General features: G+C 38.6%; 1 protein-coding gene across 1 annotated transcript; it reads right to left on the reverse strand.

Annotated features, from left to right (window-relative positions):
• Window positions 1-7,651: 7,651 nt before the first annotated feature.
• On the reverse strand, window positions 7,652-12,053 carry LOC124166810 (pro-resilin-like). The gene is made up of 3 exons (XM_046544503.1): window positions 11,966-12,053; window positions 9,971-10,639; window positions 7,652-8,288 (listed from the first exon to the last, which is right to left on the reverse strand). The coding sequence occupies exons 1-3, from the start codon at window positions 11,969-11,971 to the stop codon at window positions 8,052-8,054; spliced, it is 912 nt and encodes a 303-aa protein (XP_046400459.1). The 5' UTR covers window positions 11,972-12,053; the 3' UTR covers window positions 7,652-8,051.
• Between the last annotated feature and the right edge of the window lie 261 nt (window positions 12,054-12,314).

Below are 12,314 nucleotides of genomic sequence, written 5' to 3' on the forward strand. Positions count from 1 at the left end.
TAAAATTTGAAATTCATCATCATGGATGTGAAAATAAAGTCGTTCCAATGTAAATTCGTGAACTACGATTGTCTAGGAATTTTTAGTGCAATTTCGGTCTTCCTCTTCTATCATTAGTTTCCACCTCAAAGTAAAACAGACATGCACTTAAAATATGCGAAATATGTATGCAGCAAAGATGTTTTGTACTCACTGTAAAGAGATTTGTTTCAAGCACATCTTAGATGATTTTTGCCATTATAAACTTTATTTTTGACTCCCTCCTCATACAGAATGCCCCTTTCACTTGCAAAAGTGCCTTCCTCATTGCTTTACTTTTGAGGCCATTATCTTATAGCATTTGATAAAAATAAGTTAACCCTCCTATTTTCTATGAGAATCGCCTCCATTGTTTTTTTAATAACGGAATTAGTTTTTTTTTCATTGAAGTTTATAACTTCTCTGTAGAATTTTGTGTGGAATGCATTCTCCAATTTCTGGTTTTGGGCTACTTCATATTCCTCAGAGTATATATGAACTAGTTCAATTTTCGCATTTAGTGCATGCGTCCAAAAATGGTAAGGAAAAATCAGGGATAATATGGTCACTTATTCCTCCCCCTCGATATTTCCTTCTCTGGGAAGATTGCTGATTGGCTAATTAAGGCAGCTAAATTTTTTCACACGTTTTTCATTTCGATTGCGTTTACATTTCTAAACCTCAAGAGGAAGGAGTGATACCAGGGTTTTTAAGTGCTGAATTTATAACTGTATTCATCCTTTATAACAATGTCGAAGGTGGGGTTTACAATGCTGTCCACAGCTTTCGGCTATATCACAACCACAGGGAGTGTTTTCTTTTTACTATGCTTTCTGAGTACCTATTATAAGTTTAATTTTTGGGAAGGGAAGTTCGTATCCCATCCATTTCCGTGGAAAACTTTTTCGCGTCTTCAGTGGGTGGGCTTAGCTCAAATTACACTTCAAGGCCGAGTATCTCCTAGCACTGCATTTTTTGGTTCCCATTTTGAAAAGTTACACATTGAAGTTTGTAATAAATACTCATTTGTGTTTATATTCCGCGGATAATTCGTCCATAAATCATTTCGTAGGCTTTCCTATGCCGATATTCGAGTCCGTTAGACATGCGCTATCCTCGCCTCTTGATTGGTGTGGCGAACCATTGCTCTTAGAGTTACCTTTGGGGATCGAACCCTGACAGACACGGTGGCAATCATAGATTTTTCAGAGTGAATACAATTTTTATGTTGGATGCCTGGGGTGATTAAATGGATGGCTCCCCGGGATGAAACATTTTTGCATAGAGCATAGTTAAGTGGCCTTGAAGCTCTGTAACATTTTGTTTACCCGTGCTATTTCGTGTTGGTGTGGTGGCTAGTGTGTTGGCTTCCCAAACTGAAAGTTGAGGTTCGAATCCCAGTGGTGGCGGAGGTTTTCTCGGAGATATCCCGATCCCTGCCTGAATGTTGTGAGGAGAGCTCAAGTACAAAATGCCGTCCGTGGGATAGGACGTTTAACCGTGGTCCCCTTGGCGCCTTTTGCTAAGAGTAGGCTAATGCGGATGACACGTTTCTCTCCACCCATCCTCCCTTCATGGCGCAAATGACCTCGGCCGTTGGTTGCCTCCTCCAAATACCATGTTATACCATAGTATTTTTTTACGAACTCAGCTACCTTTTCGATTCTTTGAATTCAATCAGAAAATGTTTTAGTCCAGAGTATCGAATTTTGTTGTCATTGTGTTTTCATATGACTAGGATAAATTTTTTCAAAGCACTTCCATTCTATGCCCGTGAATACTCCATCCAAATTTTTGATGTGGCATTGTCATTTATTCTTTGTCAACCAGTAAAAATTTATCCAGGTTCATTGTGGATTAATTGACGACAAGACTTATTTGGCGATTAAATCTCTGCTATTAATTCAATGAAATATTTTCCAAACCACCAATTTTCTACCCATTCGTGAACTGTGTTAAGGATTATGGATAGAGAGTAAATTTTATCGTTTATTCCTATAGTTTCGTGGCAAATTAAGCATTTTTTAATACTGATGCAAAATTTAAGATTACGTTTCAAGGAGGCTTAGTTACTACTAGCGAAGAAATATGCCGGAGACATTCTGTTACTGGGAAAAAGCAAGCGTTACAAGCTACATGAGAAATTAGAACGTGATCCCTGGCAGTTACTGAGGGATGGAGTAAGTCTTCAGTCTTTTAGAAAGGCAAAGCGTGTTGAGGATCAGTTTTGACACCGAATGAATTATTAAGACGGGAGCCTTCGAGTCGTATCAGATTAACCGAAAGATAAAGATAGGAAAAATGGAATAGTAACTCTTGCGATAGCATGTGAACTCCTCAGCTTGCAAGTTACCTATCACGAAAAACAAATAAAACCGTGAGCACTGTGAAATATAGCTACATAGCCACAACGGAGAATCAAACATCGCGGGTAGTTTTAGGGAAGAAAACCTTTCCAACACGCCCACAATGCATTAAATGGGTGCTTAAGAGATGCGTTTAGTTACAGCTCCACAATCACGACCAAACTCTAGGGAGAGATGGACCGTTCAAATGAAATAAACTTGGTTGAGCACAGTGTATTAAAAAAACTTTGTCTGTTGGATTCTGTTTCCCTCTAAATTTACGGTAAGCTTAAGATTTAGATTAGAATCATGAAAAAAATTCAGGGGCCGTATTCTGTTACTCCAAACCGATCGGTGCGGCACCGATTCGTCGGGTGCGACGTCACACCGACTCCCGGTAAGAAGTCGTGCGATTCTGTACGAACCCGATCGGTGCGGCACCGACGAGAGGACGGGAGATCGTCGGTATCCGTACCAACAGCAAAAAGGTGTCGATACGGCCAGGGGCGGATCCAGGATTTCTTTCTGGGAGGGGCACAAGCAAGGCCGTATCCAGGATTTTGTTCAGGGGGGGGCACAAGGATTCTTCGTCATACAAAACGAACGAAATGATAATGGGACCGTATTAAAAATCGAGCATATTTTTAAGGGTCTGGGGGGGGGGGCACGTGCCCCCGTGCCCCCCCCCCTGGATCCGCCTATGGATACGGCCACCGACTAGTGGGTTTCATGAACTCCCCGGTGCGCATTGTACGTTTTATTTTGTTTTTACCTCATCACCGAGTAAATAATGAGGTTTTCTGCAATGTTATCTTTTTCTGCCCCTTCGAATACGCCTCTATAATTCACTGTGTCATCATCTATATTAATTACCTTGACAGAAATATATGATAATGGTTAATAAACATGAGGTTTGCTAACATATAATGACTTTCTCTCATTTATGTTACCACCTAAGTGAAATTTCACTCGCTTGTAATAGGCTTTATTTCTCTCTATCATCATTTATTTGCTCCTTTGACATAAAAAAGATATTTTTGATTAAATATGAGTTTTGCCGCAATGTTATCACTTTATATCACTCTGAATAGGCGACTGTTATTTCACTCAATCATCAATTTGGCGTTTCTCTCGGCATAGAAATAAGATCTGTTTATTTAAGTATGAAGATTGCCACAACGGTATCAGTTTCTTTCATTTGTAACAGGCAACTATATTTCATTTCATCGTCAGCCATTGATTCCCTTGGCGATAAAAGAAGATATTTGTTAATAAGTATGAGGTTTACCGCAATATTATCATTTTCTCTCACTTGGAATGCGCAACTTATGCATATGTATTTCACCCAATCACAATTTACTTACTTCCTCGTCATTACACTTCTTTTAATTACACCCAGCTCCATATTTTTATAACAATTTCCTAACTTGTTCCTCTAATATGACATTTACATTTGCATTTGAATCCTACGTTCACGTTCCATGGTATGTTATTTTCGTCTGCTACGGTGCCAATGGCATAACCTTCCGTTGATAACATTTAGACGGAACTTACTTAATGACAACTATATTACCAAATCATGAATAAATAGCATTATACGGAACCAATATTTAAAAAAAGAAACTACGATCTCAAGGATAGTTTCAATAATTCATTCCAGCAGCAACAATATCCATCACATACAAACTTTATTGTGATGTTGTAATATTGTTTCCTTCGATTCTGTAGGTACAGCATTACTACCACACATTATATAAGCATTGTTAACAACTTATCCAATATCGATTATCTTAATCTAGCAATAAGTCGTAATTTCCGAAAATAAAAAGATTGAGAATGACGACAACAGACTGTGCCAATGAGTCTTCACTTGTTTTTACCCTTTTCATTGGTGGATGCACTTTAGATGACTTCTAACTTCTGATATATTCGGATTTTCCCTGTTTGGGAAGGAGAGGGAACCGTACCGACTGGTTTGATACTGACAACCATACTGAATCGCTGAATTTGCCGTCGTCGGTACGGAATGATGTGCTGTCGGTGGGCTGGGAAGGGAAACCGACCGGTGCATTACCGATTTTGGTACCGACGAAATACAGAATCCGGCCCCAGGATGGATTTTGGAACTTTGAGCCGGGTCATATTTGTCTCATTTCTCGTGTCAAAATAAGCTCTTATCATGAAATTCAGTTATACGGCTTCAATTTTGATAACAATTTATATTCCTAGTATCTACGGTATTTGACAGGCAAGAGAGCATTTTTCAATTAAAATCGTGTATGGCATAGAGCGGAAATAAAGAACTCAATTCAAATGAACTATTCTGTGGTAAAAATTACGATAGTGTGTCGAGGGTAGGGCAGAAAATTTATTTAGGTCCACACTCCAAGATGATAATTAAATATTTAATATAGAGGTCAAGAGAAAAAAAACTCGAAGTAAGGAGGCTTTTGAGCTATATGTAGCTTCATATGTAAAACCCTAGTTCAAAAATCTGGCCTTATCAATTGTGTGCTTTGTAAAGTTACCTAACACAATTTAAACCAATAGGGAATACAAAGAATTTGTGAATTTTACACGCCTGTGGCCTAGTTGGAGTGACTATGGGCTTTTCTAGGCTTCAGCCTAGTGTTTAAGATCAATAGGGGCCTAAAGTCAAATTGTTAGCATAACTAAAGATACACTATTCTTAAAAAAATGAACCGAACAACCTGAACCGAAATAAGATATTTTGCGCTTATGTTTAATAAAAATCATGAAAGTGATACCCTCGTCAAGAAAATACCAATTAAAATGTAAATGTCGATGAAATATTAATTAATATTAAAAAGGATATAGGAAATATATACTTAGAAATAGAAAGGTTATATATTTAGAAAAGACGGATTTAATTATCATCACTAGTTAACAATGTTATGATTGGTTTGACGCAGCTCTCCACTTAATTCGCTTATCAGTTAATCTTTTCATGCCTACGTATTTATTCTCCTTTAGATCCTTTACCTGTCACACGTATTCTATTCGAGGTCTTGTTCCATTATTACCATCTATTTGTCCCTCAACGATTGATTTTCATCAGGTCAACATGCTTTAAGATATATCCTAAATGATTGTTCCGTCTTCTTATCAAGGTTTTAATGAAGCTTCTCTTCTCTCCTTTTCTTCCTCTTCTACCTCATTACTAACTCGGCCGTTCCATTTTATCATCATCATCCGTCTGTAGCACCGCATTTCAAAGGCCTCTACCCTAGCTCTATCCGCTGCTGTCATTGTCCACGCCGCACTTACGTAGAGAAATACTCCAAATTTAAGTTCTGATAATTTTTTTCCTTACATCTATGTTTAAATTTCTTGTAAAAGTAGATCTTTCTTTTAAAGTAATGCTCTCCTCACCTGGGCTCTTCTGCTGATAATTTCTTTTTTGTTTCTCCCATCGCTATATTTTACTTTTCATATCTTATATATATCCTGCTTTACAAGTAATAGTAGTCATCCATCTTTAATATTTAGATACGTTTTATGAGAAAAATTTGGGATGGATTTTAAACTTTTGAGCTGCGGTTACAATTTTGATAGGAAGTTACATTTCTAGTAGTCACTGTATATGACTGGCTAGTGAGAATTTTTCTATTAAAATCATTTACGGGATAAGGTAAGGGTTTTATGAATAGGAAATATTTTGAGAGGGCCATTTTGTGAAAGTGTAAAGAAAAGCCTAGAAAGAATATCCTACGGCGCGGATACGTTGACGCTTAGGAAAGAGGAAGAGGGGAAGAAGAGGCCGTAGTGATGTGGGCTTGACGGAGGATGGAGGTGAAATGGAAGGAGATTAAGGAAAGCATAGAATTTGCAGACGTTGTAGAAAGGAAAGAAAAATAGGGATGTGGTGTTGTGGTTGGAGTATGTAAATTCAATTGGGTGTGCTGAAAACCTGATAAAAATTTAAATACCATTTTTCGGAAAAATTTTATGCATATAATAAATGCATATTTATACACGTTTATTAGGGCTTTTTGCAATGTTTATTGATATTATCATTATATGTTTATTCTTGGTAACATCAAGAGACATTTCAAAAAGCCTGGTGAAGATGTATAAATATACTACAACATTGACAAAAAAGTAACTGTTTAGGAAATATTAACTGATTAATGAATATAAAAAGGATATAATAGATTAAGATAAGGATGCTTTTAAGAATAGGAAAGATTATTGAGAAGATCATTGTGTAAAGGTGTAAGAAAAAGGCTGAGAAATGGTATGATGCCTAAAGCCTCGAGGGGCTGAAAAGTTTTCGCATGGTAACATCAACAAACATTGTAAAGATCCCTGATGAATGTGCATAAATATACGAAAACATTGGGAAAAATTGCAATTCAAATTTATCAAGTCACACTCTCCAAGACAAGTCATTAAGACGCCGATTAATTATTTAATGTAGAGGTGAAGGGAGAAAAAAACTTAAAAGTAAGGAGGACGTTGAGTGAAGGAGAGAGGCAGAGGAAGATAACTAGGCTAATTCACATTTTAACAAACATTCCATATCTGCAGTAGTTCTCACATGTTAAGCCTTGGTTCAAAAGGTTGGCTGTAAAATAAATTGAGTGATTTTTAAAGTCTATTTATGCATTTTATATCCACGAGAAAAACAATGATTTTATGCAGGGCTTTATTTATAATAATATTAGTTATATTATAAAACTCAATTATATAAGTTTTTTGGATTGGAGCTAGCGCAGTGAACTTCAAGAAATAATGGCATAATAAGACATGAATATTTTACAATGACAAATGAGGGGTGTAGAGAAATTTGCTGCAAGTCAGGGCATAATAAATTTAGCAGGGGGACGATAGAAATTAAAGCCGTTACGGAGACAACTAGAGATATATATTTGGTTAAGGGAAAATGGAGGTCAGAATAAATAGTGAACTGTAAATAGAATCTGCCATTGAGAGTGAAGAAATGAATTCCGTTTGAGTTAAGCAATGAATCGATGAAAATATGCCGCTTATTATCTATAACGGAATTATTTCTCGTCCTATTCAAAAGATCATGAGTCAGAAGCCTGTGTTGAAATCTTCTGCTAAAATTTAATCCGAAATTCAATAAGCAAAGTGCACCTGCTGGGTATCATGAGATTGAAAAGAGTATGAAGGCGTGGAAAAGTCGTGCAAATTGATTGGAGTTATCCCATTATTTCCACGACTTTCTGGATGCTGAAAAATAGATAGCTAAATGTACTTGTATTCTCTATGCTAGCCAGGTATTGAAATAATTAGGACTTAGATTTTACTTGATCATTTTGAATTTTATTATACATTCATTATATGCCGTATTTACAGCCATACACACATGATTTGCTTCCCTGGATAAGAAGTGACGATTTATCAGACCCACAGAAATATTTATGTGAGTATATGAAGACGTCTGTACATTTGAAGAACTCTTGATCCAGCTCACGAAATGTGAGTCCGGTTACAATAGATTTGGGCGTAAATACATATTTTTTTGTTCACGTTACTGAAAAGAGCTTTGTTTAGCAATAGAATAAAAGATGTGAAAAATCGTCAATTTCTCATTCGGGGAAGATAATTATCATTATAACATTAGTATGCATTATTTAGTGTTTTTTTCATCGATATTTTGGAAATAGTTGCCCCCTCAAATGAGGGAGTAATTCGCTTCTTCTAGTAGTATCCGTTTTGGGGACCTCGTCCGTACCCTCCCTTGGCCTCCTCGAACCTGATCTCCGGGAGGTACCCCCTCTCGTCAGCGGTGTAGGTCACAACCTGTGTCCTGCCGTCAGGAAGCAGAACCCTGTATTCACCCTTCGCTTCGTCACCCTCGCGCTCCTCCTCGTGTCCGAACTCGGCACCTTCTTCCTCGTCCTTGACCTCGTACTTGAATTGGTAGCTGGCGGGCTCCTGTCGAGAGGGAATAAGAATCTAATAGTTAAAAATGGTATTGGTTTTTTTTAAGGAGACTCCGGCATATTGGGTTATTTTCGCCGTTACGTTAGGATAGAGTAGGAAGAGTGGAGAGAAGCCTGTAATCGGTGAAATCTTTTCGGGATTCCCAGCGGGTGATTTGCTTGTTGTGTGAGTTGGCCTACAATCAGCTAACCCTGTGGAAAACCCGAGTGGATTTCACCAGTATCATACGCCGGGAAAGAACAAAATCATATAAGTCTGGAGTCGGTATCAGCCCGCTCTTAACGAAAGGTGCCAATGTTTTTGGCTTTCAGAAATGTAATCGAAAATAGCTTGTTTATTATCATTAATGTGTGTTGTACCACTCATGTATCATCCGACCAGAAGGATTTATATATTAGGATTAGGTTAAAGAACCAAAAGAGATGAGAAAGTTTATTTTGCCGCTCTGCTTTTTCTAAGCATCGATACCTATCGCCCAGCGCCCTAGATGCTGGAAAGTTAGAAAATATTAATTTTGCCGAAAAAATTAATTTCTTTCATTAATTCTATTATTCTCGCAAAGCCTCACTTCATTTATAGCCTACTCTAACTTTTTTATAACCATAATTCTTCAGTTTGTCTGCACATCGTTAATAAACCTTTAATATTTTTTGTTTGCTAGAGTTTTAGATATTTCACTTTCATTTCATGCAATTATTTTGTTGAAATAAATTTAATTGGCGGTTCATTTTTCCGCTGACTAAATAGATCGTGTGAATCTTATCATGGTAAGTTGCAAGTGTAGTTTAATATTAAGCAGTGTTAGTGGTTGGAAATAAAATATTAATTATTGGACAAGCTGAAGCTGAAGTTATTTTTGGGCTAACTTTGTAAGAATATACTTCGAGTGGTTGGGATTAATTTGGAAGACTGAGTGAAAAGCAGTGGAGAAAGGGGATCACCATCAATTATTACGTGAATGATTTCACTTTATGTGAAGTAATGCTTAGTTTAAGTGGTGCCAAATTCGTGCAAAAAGGAAATCTCTTCCTGTGCTCTCGAAAGGGTAAGAACGTGAGACTGTAAGCTGATGACGCTTTTAAAGAGGCGGATGCATTTCTTGGCAGGAATTTATATATGATATGTAATAAAGGTTCTTCCAGTTTTAAAATTTTAGCAGAAATTTCTTTATAAGGGATTGTCGAAAAATTTAAGGGAATGGAATTTACGGTTCTCTTTTGCTGATGCGTAGGAAAAATGAAAAATCCCGTGCTTAAGCTTTTTTCACGAAGTGATATTTTAGGGAGAAATCCTGAAATCCTTTTAAATATTTTTGCAACAAATTCCTTCGAAACCAATATTCTGAAATGTTTTGTTTGCTATGAAGTATTCGTCCAATATCGAGTTTAAAAAATTAGTTTATACTTTATTTGTTGGACAAAGAATTAGTTACCCAAACCCGAGGTGCTCTGTTGGACAGTATATCGATATCTAATCATAAAGTTTTGAAGAAACGATAGACAAGGCGTGGAAACTTCTTAAGTTTTTTAGCTCAATGAAATTTTTAGGTTCAGTATGAGGTTTCTTATAAGGAGTTCCATAAACTGGTGACTATGACGGCTAGAGGAGGATTTAATTTTATGGGAGTCGCAGTGTTGTTTCCCGTGAGGTGAATATTTCGTGGTGATTCTTACCGACATGTCATCGTCCTTGTTGGCCTTGCCGTAAGAGTAACCTCCATTGCCTGCTGCGGGAGCTCCGTACTGGGCGGAGGGGGCAGAATGGTATCCTCCGTTTCCGCTGCTGTGCTGGCCGGAGCTGGGGGCACCGTACTGTTGAGCTGGGGCACCGTATTGTTGGGATGGGGCACCGTACTGTTGGGATGGGGCACCATACTGCTGGGATGGGGCACCGTACTGCTGGGATGGAGCTGATGCGAAGATGGCCTTGGTCTGCAGGGCGGAGGGAGCTCCGTACTTGGCTGATGGCTTGCTGTAGCCCTTGCGACCAGGGCTTCCGAAGCGGATGGAGGTCTTGGCAGCTGGTGCCGAAGATGTCTTGCGGTATCCTGAGTCCTTCTTCTGGGGGGCTCCATACTGGCTGGATGGGGCTCCATACTGGCTGGATGGGGCTCCATACTGACTTGATGGGGCAGGGGCTCCATACTGGCTAGATGGGGCTCCGTATTGGCTAGATGGGGCTCCGTATTGGCTAGATGGCGCTCCGTACTGGCTAGATGGTGCACCGTAATTCGATGAGGGTGGTGGGCTCATGTAGTCCGCAACTGCTGAGGGTGCGCTATACTGTGGTGCAGGAGGCTCGGCGGAAGAGATAGCCACAAGGGCGAGAAGCAAAAACCACGCCTGTTTGGGATAAAATAGTTCGGAAAAATCGTATTAAAAATTAATTTTGCCATGTATATTTTTGAACTGTCTGAATTCTGAATCAGTTGAACTTATCGGTTTCTTTACGTGAATTATTATTTCAAAATTCATAGTTCAAAAATTACCTTATCCAACGAGTTACAAAAAATATAGCACTTAAAATTTCCTTCTTCAGAATAGTTCCATGTAATTAAATGTGTGGGAGCGATTTTTATATGACCAAAATTCTTTGCCAAATATTTTTGTAAGTAAATTTACTCTTACAACATTGGATAGGGAAGCACTTTTTCATCATTATTGCAACTAATCGGATATATTTTCGAACCAAAACCATTTATTACTAAAGGGTAAAATTTTTCATTACTTTATTACCGAATATTGAATATAAAGGAAGACTGCAAAATTGTTAGCAAAATTTTTGAGAAGTATAATACGGATGCAATAAGAAGATAATACAATTCCAAGAAACTTATGTACAAGTGTTGTTTTAAGTTTGGGCCATCTCTCGGCTTTAGCTGCACTGAACATTATTCTGAATGGCTATGACCACTGTAATGTTTTATGCATATTGATAATACTTTCATTAACTCCTCATTGAAATGTTGATCGCGTTAAATTTTTTGAAGGAAATGAGCATGTTAATCGATATTCAGAGCGATATTGATGTTTACCTACCCGTGGTAAAAGTATTGCAGGAGATATCGGAGATTTCTACGAGTGAATTTACATCCAAAAGTGTACTAACTTGTGTTCTAGTCTTCAAAGAAGACTATGGGAAAATAACCCACTTCCCGATACTAGGCGATATTTGAAGAAAAAGATGAAGGGTAACGTAATGACAAACGAGTCACTTCCACACTTTTCAGAGTTGATGCTCGGTCTCCCTAGGTTTCGACAATGGCGTTCAATGACCAGACTTGCGTCAGCTAATAAAAATTGTAGAAAGTGAACTGGCGCCCTATGAGGATGAATTCTTCACGGGATTCGTTCCAGGTGAGCTGCTCAGCTATAGCCGACATTTCAATAGGTAACTATGCCATCTTCCTCAGGGCGTTGACTGAACAGTGTTCAGTGAACACCCTGAATGAGGACTATGGCAGAGTTACCCATTGAAACGTCGGCTCTAGCTAAACAGCTCACCTGGTGGGAATACCATGAAGAATTCATCCACGACGTAGTATATGTCCAGACCTTTGTCAGCCGACTATAAACTGTAGAAAGCGCAAGTGTATATATTCTGTGACTATGTTACAAGAGAGAACTAGTCTGCAACCTGAAAGGCTGGCTCCAACTACAATGTCTCACCTTCATGATGAAGTTTGGATAGTCTAGTAGTTGTCCCGGAGACGGAGATCCTCTTATTCCTCAAGCTCTGCTCTGGAGGTGCTGAGACGATGTGTGCTCCATCTGCGTATCCAATGGGTTTATATATGTATCCGAGCTGGGTGTGGGGATGTTCCGATGAAGGGGTGAGGCAGGTGTATCGCGGTATTTGGGGGGATACGGTTGCGTCGCGCGACGCCCTGGTGAACGTGTCCCTACTCAGGGATGGGCAGTTTCACGCTCTCCCCACACCTTTCCGAAAGGCGAACATCTCGCAGGATATCTCAGGAAGGGAGATAAAACGAGGCGGGGGCCCTTGAAAATTAGGCCA

Source organism: Ischnura elegans, chromosome 10, assembly GCF_921293095.1.
Source record: "Ischnura elegans chromosome 10, ioIscEleg1.1, whole genome shotgun sequence".
NCBI classification, from domain to species: domain Eukaryota; kingdom Metazoa; phylum Arthropoda; class Insecta; order Odonata; family Coenagrionidae; genus Ischnura; species Ischnura elegans.

Bases quoted from the DNA above. Each gene is read 5' to 3' on its own strand.
- LOC124166810 (XM_046544503.1), bottom strand. The intron at 8,289-9,970 runs GTAAGAATCACC...CCCTCTCGACAG, and splicing joins ACAAGGACGATGACATGTCG to GAGCCCGCCAGCTACCAATT.